Here is a 13232-nt window from a genome sequence, read left to right on the forward strand (position 1 = left end):
CTTCTTAAAAGAGCAGGTTTTTTTATTATGTGTATGGAAATGTACAGTAATATGTGGGGGCACTATGTGATGACATTTCATGTGATGCAATGTTATTTCTTTTGTGGCAACATGCATTTATACATTTTCTCTCTTCTTTAAAAAAAAAAAAAAAGTTAAGAGAAAGAAGCAAAACTGAATGCCATAATTTCAGTTAAACAACACAAGACATACTTGTCATACTTTAGTCTGAAGGAAAATAAAACAAAGTAAAGTTTAATGAGCTACCTTGTATGTTCTGTATTTTATTCTGCATGTCCAATGTATGAGCAAACCTGAAGAAAACTTTTAAAAATTGCAGTTTATTTGATACAGAAAAAGCAAAGTAACATGTAGAAACCAAATAAAGACAATAAATGAGTTTGAAGTATCAGGTAAAACTCATAAAACAGAACATACTGAGTATGAGCAGGTGAAATTAACATGATTAGTATTGATCTATATTAATAATACTTTGCGATTTCAACTATCTATTATTTTTATGAGAGAAGAGCAGTGAAACTGTTTTGTTTGTCCAGTTTAAACAGACAGTAATTGTTAAACCGTAACTCTGACTCACATGTTTGATTGTTTAAATCTTCCAGTTTACTTGAATAGCAACACAAATATTTGATTACATGTGCAAATAAAAAAGGAAATTTAATTGTAATTAAATTAACATGGTTCTCAATAAGCAGCGATTTTCAATTTAATAACAATTTTCCCATTTTAACCAGTTCATCACAGGTAGGGATTCTGGTCTAAGGAGGGGGACGCTGACTGCAGTGGTCCTGTTGCTCCAGCAGGGGCGTAGAAAGAGTTTAAAGGGGTGGAGTACCCGCTGACAGCAGTGGGTGAAGCAAGAGTGTTTCCTCCCCCTATGACTCCTGGCTGAGGCCCCTGAGCCAGATTCTGGCTGCCTGTAGGAGGCGCTGCCATGCCTGTTGGTGCCCATGATGCCATACTGCTGGGCATTGTGGGCCAGGGCACCGCAGCTGGACCTGCCCACTGATTTCCCAGGAGCCCCGGCTGGCCCCAGGGCATGGTGCTGGTGGGAGAGTATGGGGGAGAGGAGTATGGAGAGCCCCCTACTGGCTGTGTGGGGAACAGGGAGAGGATCTCAGAGGCGTTGAGCGTTGGCTGTGGAGGCTCTAAAAGAAAAAAAGAAGAAAAAGAAGATAAATAAAAACGAAATATTGTCTTGGCTTGTCGAAACAATTGATGTGCTAAAACGATTAGCTGATTAATGTTAAGTCAAACGAAAAATTACTTCCAGGAGTCACTGCGTCAAAAATTAGTTCCAGCACGTCATTCTTGTAAAACCACATCTTTTTACATTTTCAGTTCGTGAACAGATTAAACATACAATGTTTTAATTAGTGAGCGTTAGCGACGCTGGGAGGCAGACTATTTAACCTTCAGACAGATATAGGCTACCTGTTTACAGTCTTTATGCTAAACTAAGCTAATCAAGCTCTGGCTTCATATTTAATGAACAGATTGAGAGTGGTATACTTTGATCCAACTCTAGACAGGAAAACAAATTTCCCAAAATGTGAAATACAATTATTTTTATTTATTTATTTAACAATAAGCAATTTAAAAGAGCCACCTTGGGCTCCGGGACACTGTGATGGGCATTTTTCAAAACTAGATTTTTCATTATTTTATGATTTTTTTTTAGACTTAAAAAGCAACTTGCAGGTTGGTTTCCTTTTTTAAACTAAACTTATACTTGGATGTTTTCTGGTAATGGTCATTTAGAAAGTGAATGTAGGATTTAATATCTTTTACAAGGCATAAGGGCAGCCGCAACCCTAGTTTATATTGGATGATTTGCCGAACTCTGGATTTGTTTAATGGCAAAGTTTTTGATTTGATTATTAACTGGTTATTCTTACAATATCCATGCATCTCAACTATGTGTGGTTAATTGAAGTAAGTAAAACCACTTGGGTAAGGTCAGTGAAAGGTGTCATTGATAAGTGATAATAAAGGACAAACACAAAGAGACAGGATGTAGACCTGGGCCTCTGATGTGGGAGGCGTACATTACACTGCCTCACCACTAACCTTTGTGGCACTATAAGAACATCACACTGCTGCATATTCGCATATTAACACGTCCTTGAGACATTTCCATACATGGTGATTTTATCATTTCTTCTCTTGAGGAGGTTGAGATAATAATTTCAGTGTGGGAACTGAGCATGTGTTGAGAGATTATTTATTCCATCATTGATAATGTGCAGTAAACACTGCACATTCCTTAACATGTGGCTCTTTATCAGCTGTATCATGGGAATTATGTCATTCCTTACCAGAGTACTGTGGATATTAAACATGATCATGGGAAAATGATAAGAAAAAAACAAACAAAAAAAAAACATCTGCTGTAGAAATATGGGGAATATATAATCCCTATATAATATAGGGAAATGCAGATGAGAGATAAGAACAGTGAGGACCTTGAGATCTAGAGGAGGGAAGTGGTCAGCGTTTGTCTGACCACGGGCCTGTAGTTTTAGCCTCGGGAAGGAACTTGTTTTGGTGGAACATGTGTATGTTCAAAGATTGTTTAGTAGTGCAACAGAAAACTCAGATTGGACAGATAGTCTAGCTAGCTGTCTGGATTTACCTTGCAGAGATCTGAGGAGCAGTTAGTCCTCATAAATCCACCGGAGTTAAAAATGACAATACAAAGAAAGTGGAATGTAACGGACATCCGGCCGAAAACAGTGACATTCGGCAGAATTTTCGGTGGCATCTGAACAATCCCGGAAGTGGAACGTCGTGGATATAGACTACCCCAGCACAGTGTCAGTTCCTAGTCTCATGTTGTAACTAACCTGGCTGACTGGTGCATGAGCTCTGGTTGGCCATCAATGGCTCCTCCTTCTGGATGGAGAAGACTTCCATCAACTCATTACTAAAAGAGGCCTGTACACAGATAAAAAAACCCACAGTAGACAGCAGACAACAGTATTTGATAACAGTAGAATACATTTACATTTGTCAATTGCCATATATTTAAACCAACAGTAATATGGAAGACTGTTCTTGGTTTTTTTCTCATTGTTAAGAGCCACATGATAGCTGACTAGCAAATGTTAACGGACATGAAATGACAAATCATATAAATAAAATACAAATCTAACTAAAATAGAAATATTGCATCAACTCCTCTCATTCATTCACATTGTTCATGATCTTAGAAGGAGAGTAGCTGGCTAACTAGCTCACATTAATAGTCCAAAACCTATGGCCAGTTTAAGCTTGAAAGGTCAGCTACACTATTTGAGATTTGTTATTTAACCCCTGCTTATTTAACCAACTTTATTTGAGATGAAAACATTAAAATTCTGAAATGTCAATTTTTTTATGTTTCTGTTCTTCTGACTGCAATGATTTGGTAGATCTATTTTGAAAAACATGTTCAGAAATCATCATGGTTCATGTGAGTTACAGTGGATTTAAACATTCATATGTGTGATATTGTGTTTTGTTGATTTGACCTGGTTTGATTGTCCTGATGAAGAATCCGGTCGTGGACTGAAAACATCCTCAAAAGCTGGTTCCTGAAAATAATGACACATTCGGTGCACTCAAAATCTTTGTTTCAACATGTGACCTCCACCGTTTTGAAAAAATAAAATACATAAAGAGATGTTCAATGATAAACCTCAGCAAAATATTTGGGGGTTGTTCAACATATATATATATATATATGTATAAAAAACTGAGCTGTTATATTATTTTATTTACCTCAGCTGGAGGGGCTGAACTGTCACTTAGTAGCAGTAAGGAATTGTTCTGAAAAAAACAAAAATTGAATGCAGTGGTAAACACACATACATCAAAGAAAGAAAAAAACCCTACTGATAAAAACAAGATTTTGTCTGACTTGTGTCGGGGCTTCTGCAGCTTCTTGTGGCGTCTCCTGGTCCACATTCTGACAAACCTCCTCAATGTCAACCAGGACCGGATCTGCCTAATGAACACAGATTAAACGTCACACTGCGGACCAAACACATTCAATGCAGGGTGGCACAATGTAAACAGCACAAACATGACATGTAGTACTGTGTGCTGTCACCAGGTTGGCCATCTTGATGTAGAAGAGGCAGTAGGTGTCTTGGTGCTGGGAGACGTAGGCCAGAGCTCTGGGGTCAGACTTATCATTCGTCAAAGAGCTGATCCTGCTCCTGTCATGGTCATAAAGTACAGCCTAAAACACAGATAATAAAGAGGATTTGAGGTTTTAGTTATGTTACAACATATCAAACCACTACACCAATATTCAGCAATAAAAACAAACTAATGGGAAAACAGAAAACTAATTACAGCAAAGGAAAAAAGGAGATTTGAGATATAACCATAAAATGTAGCCACATTCAAGTTATTTGGTCTGGTTTCTGTTTCTCTAGCTTTTGTGGGGGAATGTTTCTTGATTGTAGCTTTTTTTTGTTTTGTTTTTTTTAATCTTGATTCCTCACCATTAACCTGCTTATCGAGTTTTGTCCTTGAACCTAACAGAGAAAATGAATTATTCAGTGCAGGCAAAGGTTTGTGATGTGTGGTGTCACTCCCACCAGAAATTTGACCAAAAGAAGGGGCAGAAGTGGAACCAAAATTTAAATAATGTTCAATCACCAACTTCCACAAAACGTGCAGCATCCATTTCACACAGGAAACACTAGGCTACTTCCACATTTCAGAATCAGTATCAGAAAAGCGTTTATTGCCATAACGTAAGTAACGTTGTACACTTACAAAGTTCTCAATGCTTCGGTTAACATTTAGGGACCCTCATTATGCTACCATTGAAGTGTGGTGATATTTTGAGCCTTTTTAGTGTATAAATAGCGATTTGGGACCATTTATACTATATCTGTGGTGGACTAAACTAGACTTACTAGACTCTAGAAGTTTTATGGCACTGATCCATGTCAGTTGCAAAACAAAATCTGCTTTACCTCCAAAAGGAATCCTGAGAATTTAATTGGAAAAGTTTATCTGGCATTAGTTTAGCACGAAATATATATTTTTTTGTCCACTGGAAAACCACAATGGTCGTTGTGGCTGCTCACAAGACAGAGAACATTTTCTAGATTAACCATCAACCCCAGGGGGGCGCTACAGCTACAGGACAACATAACTCACCCCGGTCCTTTCATCCACGATTCTCAGGCCACTGGAGGAAACTTTCAACCAAACTCTCTGCTTGTGTTTCCCTTGTTTCCTTGCTGCTGCTTCAAAGCCCTAACACACAAAAAGGGTTTGACTGATTTAAAATAGGAACACAGCTGACACATCCAAAAGTGGACTAAATGTTAATACCAATGTTTATACCAATGTACTAAATGTTTATATTAATGTACTAAAGTAAGTTGACCAGATTTCTGAGACAAAATCCAGGGACATTTTCAGCTCAGAAGCATAAATACCTCCAAAACAGGTAGGGACACTGCCCCAGGGGGGTCACTAGACCTAGAGCTGCACTGGGGCACAATCCCCCCTAAGGGGGGGTCCATGGGCATGCTCCCCTGTAAGAAAATGTTGTCTATTTTAATGTTTAAATGCATCAATCTGGTGCACTTTGAAAAGAAATTCAGAGGTTAGACTTGATTATTCATATATCTATGGATGGGAATATTTGTGCTGTAGCCTGAGCTATTTTGCACTTCAGAATTTTAACCATGCACACACAGGTGGAATAGTTTTTTTTTCATATTTTTGTCACTAGGAAGCATACCAGTAGAAATATATATTTATATTTGTAAGTGGGATATATATATATATAAGTAAGTGGGATTGTCTGGAATCTGGCAATATAATAACCATTATGGTGGAATACACTAGCTAAGCAATTTACAAAAAATATCTGTGCTGACATAAATAGTTTACATGAGAATACATTATAAAGTTGTAGACCATGTAGAAATTTTGTTGCAATTTCAAAACCGGATTACTCAGGGACCGCTTGTTGTACTGATGCATGTGTTGAGTGAAGAGTTTGTGAGATATTTCACAGAGTAATGGGTGTGCAGAGATTTATGCAGAATGCAAATATGATAACATTTCATGTAAGTTCAATGTTAATTTTCTTGCAATTTGTCACAGCAATGGGGTTAACACTTTTGCATGCGCCATATCCGTTTCACATTCTCATTAGGGGCTGAGCCCCCCCCTAAAGGTCTGATCCTAGAATCGCCCCTGCTGCTACTTCATACTTTTACTCCACTACACCTCAGAGGGAAATGTTGTAATGTTTACTGCACTACATTTATCTGACAGCTTTTGCTTTATTGCTTCGCGCTGGGCTTGTTTCTGCAACAGCTCATTGAGTATCGGATACAATTAAAACTATTGAGGAAATATTTTCCTTTGACATTGGTCCAGTATTAAACGAGATCGCTGCAGTCGGCAACGGCGAAACAAGCTACAATGTAAGTTAATAGGACGTCAATTGTACAGCTTGTTTTTACGTTCATAAAAGTGCTCGTTTTGCCACTGACAGGCTCAGATTAATATTCTAAGTGTCTGACAACATTATGGAAAGGATTTCTAAGGAGGTCGACCTTTCTGTTAAAGAGTAAGATCCTTTTTTTAAAACATAAAAAGTCCGCGAAATTGCGTTCGCTGAACCCACCAGACTCCATGTAAATAAACAGTAATTTTAGCATCGTTAAATGGCCATTCTAAAACATTTCTGAGCTCTGAGCAGTGCTTGCTCTGGCTGTCTTGAGCCTGTGCTGTTTCGGGTCTGTCAGTCACAGTGAAAACCGGAGACATTTCCGGGCACAACTCCAGCCGGGGACAGGTCACCGAAACCGGGGACTTTCCCCGGAAACCGGGGACGTCTGGTCACCCTATACTAAAGCCACTATGTGTAATAACTGACTAAATGAGTTGTAACTGACGACACATTCTCTAATTATAGCTTTTGACTTGTAACTGTAATGCTGAATTTTCGTCAGTTTCTTTTTCTAAATAACTGACTATAACTAACTGTTTTTCGACATAACTCCCTCTAGTGTTCACCCCCTGTGGACCATGTCTGTTGCATACACCTGGATATACAGTGCTCAGCATAAACGAGGACACCCATGCTAAATTTGACTAAAAAGAGGAACAAAAAAATAATCTTTTGGAAAGTGATCTTAATGCCTTAATTAAAAAAATGAGGAAGAATCCAACCTTTAAGGACACCAACTTTCTTTGTGAATGAATAATGTATCCTGAATAAATAAATGTTCTTCCTTAAAATACAGGGGGCATAAGTGAGTACACCCCTATGTTAAATTCCTATAGAGACAGGCAGATTTTTTATTTTTAAAGGCCAGTTATTTCATGGATCCAGGATACTATGCATCCTGATAAAGTTCCCTTGGCCTTTGGAATTAAAATAGCCCCACATCATCACATACCCTTCACCATACCTAGAGATTGGCATGGGGTACTTTCCATAAAATCATCTCTCAATGCAAATCAAACCAGCTATCAGGCTAACTAAAAAAAAAACATAAAACCATACCAAACCATAAAACCATACCAATCTCTAGGTATGGTGAAGGGGATGTGATGATGTGGGGCTATTTTAATTCCAAAGGCCAAGGGAACTTTATCAGGATGCATAGTATCCTGAAACCATGAAATAACTGGCCTTTAAAAGTAAAAATCTGCCTGGCTCTATGGGAATTTAACATAGGGGTGTACTCACTTATGCTCCCTGTATTTTAAGGGAGAACATTTATTTATTAACGATACAGTATTCATTCACAAAGAAAATTGGTGTCCTTAAAGGTTGGAGTTTTCCTCATTTTTTTAATTAACGCATTAAGTTCAATTTCCAAAAGATGATGTTTTATTCCTCTTTTTAGTCAAATTTAGCATGGGTGTACTCATTTATGCTGAGCACTGTACATTCCCACTAGATCATGCAAAGCCCTGTGAGATTGTAGGGCCTGAAGTCACTGACATGTCAGGGGTGAGCAGGATGTCATATATATTAGAAGCCCCCTTTTCCACTGCAGTGATTTTCCCACAACTCCTTTTGGAACCCAGTTCATTTGCTATAGTTTATAAACTCCAAGAAAAGTACCTGTGACTGAGGTAGAAGTTGCAATGAGCCTAAAACTAATGTGCCAATAAAATGTGATCTACTCCTTGGAAGTTCTCATTTTTTATTGTCTTACAGCATTCAAGCAAAGTAGATTTAATGTGTTTTTTTTTGTTTGTTTTTAAAGTGATCCACAGTTAAATAGCCTTTAATGTCAATGTGAACAGGTTTCAACACAGTCAACTAAATTATTTACAAATAATAAATACTTGTTTGCATAAGTATTAACCATTATTCATGCCACATAACTGCAACGTCCACAATTCGTATCCTGGCCGGGGGCCTGTGTTGTCTCTCTACACTGACTGCCAAAAAAAATATTAAACAAATATCGCAACAACAATTTTATAATTTAAAGCTTTAGTGCATAACTTTTTGATATTAATAAACATCCGTTACATTCAAGCCATTGCCAAATGAGTTGCTACAAAGCTAATTAAGACTATCAGTTCCACCGCCTTCAAAACTAATGACATTCAGCGTTGGCTGTACTATGTGTTTAAATGCAACTTAGCAAATGTCAGTGTAACACTGGTTGCACTTTGCGTTTACTATAAACTTGATATTTACTGAATTAAATCTACTTTTGGGACTGGGTAAAGCAAGAGCATGGGGACAGCTTCCTCTGGATGACTTGGTCCACTTAAAGTGGCCATATTATGGTCATTTTCAGTTTATAATTGTATTTTGAGGTTGTACCAGAATAGGTTTACATGGTTTAATTGTCAAAAAACACCATATTTTTTGTTGTACTGCACATTGCTGCAGCTCCTCTTTTCACCCTGTGTTCAGGTCTCTGTTTTAGCTACAGAGTGAGACCTCTCACTGCTTTGTTGGCAGTCGCACATGTGCAGTAGCTAGGTAAGATCACATCATCTAGCTAGCTGTTTTTTTCTACAACTTCAGTAGTACAAGGCAGGATTAGTTGGGAGACTTCTTCTAAATGAGGGCACACTTCCAACTTTGCGTGTAATACCTGCAGAACAGGGACATGTAAGTAGTTCTTTTGTAGATTATGGTGAACTAGTGTGTGTTGTAGCAGTGCTTTGCCATTCAGAACGAGCTAGCATGCTAGCGCTAGCATGCAACGGTTAGCCACCTCGTTTCGGCTAGTGACGTAAAAAGCCCTGCCGATTTTGAACAGCTCACCCAGAGACTGAAGGCAGGACACATTCAATAAGTGATTTTGACACAGTCAACAAGTGTGATACTGTACATCACCTCATTATCATACGACAATCTTTACCATTACTAAAATTATAGGCAAAGTGCACAATTTTATGTAGTTCCTTATCTAAATTAAGGAATATAATAGGACTGATGTGCTGAAGTACATCCTCAGTTCAGCCACAAATTCTTGATTGGACTGGGATCTGGACTCTGGTCTGGGATCTAGAGACATTGTTGTTTTTAAGCCGTTCCTACACAGATCTGCTGTTGCTTTTATGGCTCTTTTTCTGTTGATCAGCATCCAAAAAGTCACACCAAATATTCTTTGATTGACTTTGGGTGAATTATCACTATCACTGAATTTGGATGGAATTGTCAATATTAAAGCGCCCATATTAACAGATATATATATATATAGAATAGGTTTACATGGTTTAATTTTCAAAAAACACCATATTTTTGTTGTACTGCACAGCTCTCTCTCACTGCTGCAGATCCTCTTTTCACTTGGTCTCTGTTTTAGCTACAGAGTGAGACCTCTTTTCTTCTTCTTCTTCTGTACTATCTTTGATTGCACTCGCACATGTGCAGTAACTCAGATGTAGATCATGTCAGCTAGCTAGCTCTATAGACAGTAAAAGAAAGGCCGTTTCTCCAACTTCAGTCAGTTACAAGGCAGGATTAGCTGGGAGACTTCTAAATGAGGGCGCACATGTAAGTAGTTCTTTTGTAGATTATGGTGAACTTGTGTGTGTTGTAGCAGTGCTTTGCTATTGAGAATGAGGTAGCATGCTAGCGTTAGCATTAGCATTAGCCTTAGCATGCTAACGCTATGCTACGAGCTAACAGTTGTGGTTAGCCAGCTCGTTTGTGATGTCACAAGCCGTGCCGATTTTGAACAGCTCACTCTGAGACTAAAGGCAGGACACATTCAGAAACCGTATCTCACTCAAAACAGCATGGATGGATTTTTTACAAAGTTTGTATGCGTGTGGAAGCACCAGAGACACAGAAGAACACCCCAAATCCCAGAAAAAGTGTTTTTTTCATAATATGGGCACTTTAAATATAGTAGACATATTGGTCAAATGCAGTCTTCATTAGTTTAACAAATGCCATTTTTTAATGTCACTGGTGTAAAATAGAAGATAATTTATTTGCAGAAGGATCTCATTCAATACAGACCTCTTTCCTGATAAATTTACTGCAGTTGTGGAGGACAAGAAGATCGTCTCACAGACTGTTAACCAGCTTGGAATAAGAGGAGACAGTATTGGCTATGGAGGACAGACTGACTACCTTCAGCTTCATCATAGAGTCCCAGCACATCTTTTCCCCCTGGGCATCGGGTACCGGGTCAACGCCGATCAGCTTGGCTTTGTAGCGAACCCCATCTCCATGGAAACGCGAGGTGGTGTCACTGGGTGTCCTGGGTGCTGCTGGGAAACATGAGAGAGGTCAGATAAAGGGTCAAACTATGAGGATTAATCTGTGTGAGAGGAAGAATATGCCGTTGTTGTGTATTTTTGTATCTTAATTTTGTTTGTGTGTCATAATCTGATTAAAGTACATGTGTATTTGTGTTTTTATTATGTTTTCACTTCTGTGTCTTTCACTCTAATGCCTCTATGTTTATATAAAGTGTAGTACATGTGTTTTGTGAGTACATATGTATTTGTGTGTGTTTGTTTGTTTGTTGGTGTTTATATTGTCTCTATGTGTTTTCTGAGGGTGTAGGAAAATTGCTTTGTGGAGTGTCTGACTGATCCTTGTCAATGTTTAATCTCATTTCCTGGAATTAAAAGTCATTTAGTGACTATGGAAATGTCAGTATGTGTTGTTGTAACAAAGGTCGGCTCTTAAACAGCTTCATCGCGTTGTGAAAAAGTTTACTGGCTTTTAGTCACTGTTTAGTTCAATGTTCAGCACAAATACAAATCTGTGTTTCACTGTCCAATACAAAGTCAGTCAGTGACCTGAGCTGGTTGTTGTCAAAAGCCAAACAACCTTTAAAGTTAACAAAAAAGAGTTCCTTTTTTGGAACACAGGCTGCCAGTTAGATGAAAGTATTTAATTATATTTTCAGTCAGGCATTAACAAATTTCCTGTTTTGCCCACTTGTTACTGCTGTGTTGGGTGTGGAGTTTCTGATGTGAGTTAGTTATAAATATTCTGCTGATAATGTTCAACTTTGGTAGTGTATTCCCTCCTATGACAGATGACTGGCAACAAAACTATTTCCTGTTATGTGGAGGAGCTCTGGAGAGGACTGATATGAAGAGTTGGCAAAAATAGGGTGCTATAAAAGGCTGGGGTAGACATGATACAGTTCAAACAATGGCTGCAGGATAGCATTACTACGCGGATATCTCACTGATGGACTAGCTACCCCCCCCCCACCCACCCACCCAGGAAACCGAGATCAAACTGACAGAAGGGCGGGACTCAAAGAAAAAGTCGCAATTACAAATATCTTTGCTATTTCAGCACCATGCACAGTGCCTTGGATTTATCAATACACAGCACAGTTAGGCTACTGATATTTCAGAGCCATGGTCGGGCCATAGATTCTATCTTGCATAAACCTCTGTCAGATAAACTATCAATGAGTCCGACGACAAGATATAACATATGCAAGTAAACAACCTCTCTGCCCCAAAGTGCTGTACAGTAAAAACAATAAATAAAAACAAGATCCATAATTAAAATATAAATGTATCAATGTTATAGTTATTTATAATAATGTATAATAAATGTTGTATTAAAAAAACAGCTATGAAAAGGCCACACGATAAAAGTGAGTCTTTAGAAGAGATTTAAAAGAAGCTACATAGTTTGCCTGCCTGGGATCTCCAGGCAGGGAGTTCCACAACTGAGGGGCCCGAACAGCAAAGGCCCGATCACCTTTAGTGACAAGACGAGATTTGGAACCCTTGGTAGAGCCCTGACAGAGGATCTCAGGCATCGGTCTGGCTCGTAGGGAGTTAGCAAATCACAGAAATAGGCAGTAGCCAGTCTGTTCAGGGCTTTAATAAACAAGTAGTAAAATCAGAGCATTACAATAATCAAGCATGTATAATACAAGCATGGATGACCTTTTCTAAGTCAGCAGAGGAGAGGAATTATCTGATCTTAGGTAACTGTCTCAGCTGGACAAAACAGGACTGCACCACTGGCATCCCAAATTGCCTACTGGTTTTATGTTTTACTCTTCTCAACTTATTGATGTTTGCATTTTAAATAAGGTGATTTCTGCCTCCCAAAAAAATGCTACACTGTTAAAGGCATCTTTTAAAATGTCTATATTATTTAGGGCTGTCAATCGATTAAAAATGTAATCTAATTAATTACATACTCTGTGATTAATTAATCGAAATTAATCGCATACACAATTAACGGTGCCTGAACCGATACATTTTAAGAAAGTAAAAAAAGAAAAGAAAAAAAAGGGTACTAAACAACAGTTGGCGACATTAAAGAACGGCTTGTTTATTGCTAAGGCCATATGGTCGAAATTAAATGATTTAATAATAATGTATTACAATAACAATAACTTATTTCACTATTAAATTGCTGTTGAACGACAAAAACAACAACCAGATAGGAAAAGGACATTTACAATAATTTCAAATGCACCACGAGGGTGTAGTTTACCAGTTTCATTGAACGCACCGGCTGTGTTGTTTCTCCGATGGCAGCTGCAGATTGTTACATCCCGGTGTTGAATCCTCTACAGTAAAACACAGTCAAACTTTACACCGTTTAGCGTTAGCTGTCAGCATTTTAACCGTGTTTAATCCAGCTACTAGCTAGCGGTAGGCTAACGTTAGCTGCTGTTGAGTATAGTGTTAACTAGCGTCACATGCAGCGGGGTTTGTGTTTCCTGTAACATCTGTTTCAGAGCATCAGAGAGAAGCGCAGA

At 38.3% G+C, this 13232-nt stretch overlaps 1 protein-coding gene and 1 long non-coding RNA gene across 2 annotated transcripts; one reads left to right on the forward strand and one right to left on the reverse strand.

The window, feature by feature from the left end:
- Nucleotides 1–3: 3 nt before the first annotated feature.
- LOC144523264 (disabled homolog 2-like) lies at nt 4–11163 on the reverse strand. Its single transcript, XM_078258720.1, has 8 exons — nt 10610–11163; nt 5182–5280; nt 4115–4246; nt 3923–4009; nt 3784–3831; nt 3534–3596; nt 2868–2958; nt 4–1169 (listed from the first exon to the last, which is right to left on the reverse strand). Exons 1-8 carry the CDS (start codon nt 10637–10639, stop codon nt 760–762), a joined length of 960 nt encoding a protein of 319 aa, XP_078114846.1. The 5' UTR covers nt 10640–11163; the 3' UTR covers nt 4–759.
- Nucleotides 9882–11129, forward strand: LOC144523266 (uncharacterized). The gene is made up of 2 exons (XR_013502489.1): nt 9882–10024; nt 10521–11129. It is a non-coding gene; the product is annotated as an uncharacterized LOC144523266 (long non-coding RNA).
- Nucleotides 11164–13232: the final 2069 nt, after the last annotated feature.

The sequence above is a fragment of the Sander vitreus genome, chromosome 9 (assembly GCF_031162955.1).
Source record: "Sander vitreus isolate 19-12246 chromosome 9, sanVit1, whole genome shotgun sequence".
Lineage (NCBI taxonomy): Eukaryota > Metazoa > Chordata > Actinopteri > Perciformes > Percidae > Sander > Sander vitreus.

What these genes read in the sequence shown, in the direction of transcription:
- LOC144523264 (XM_078258720.1), bottom strand. Translation starts at nt 10,639, where the DNA reads ATGTGCTGGGACTCTATGATGAAGCTGAAG. An exon ending in CTGCAGAAGCCCCGACACAA is followed by an intron (nt 3,832 to 3,922) that starts GTCAGACAAAAT and finishes TGTTTTTTTCAG; the next exon opens with AACAATTCCTTACTGCTACT. An exon ending in GTTCAGCCCCTCCAGCTGAG is followed by an intron (nt 3,597 to 3,783) that starts GTAAATAAAATA and finishes CATTATTTTCAG; the next exon opens with GAACCAGCTTTTGAGGATGT.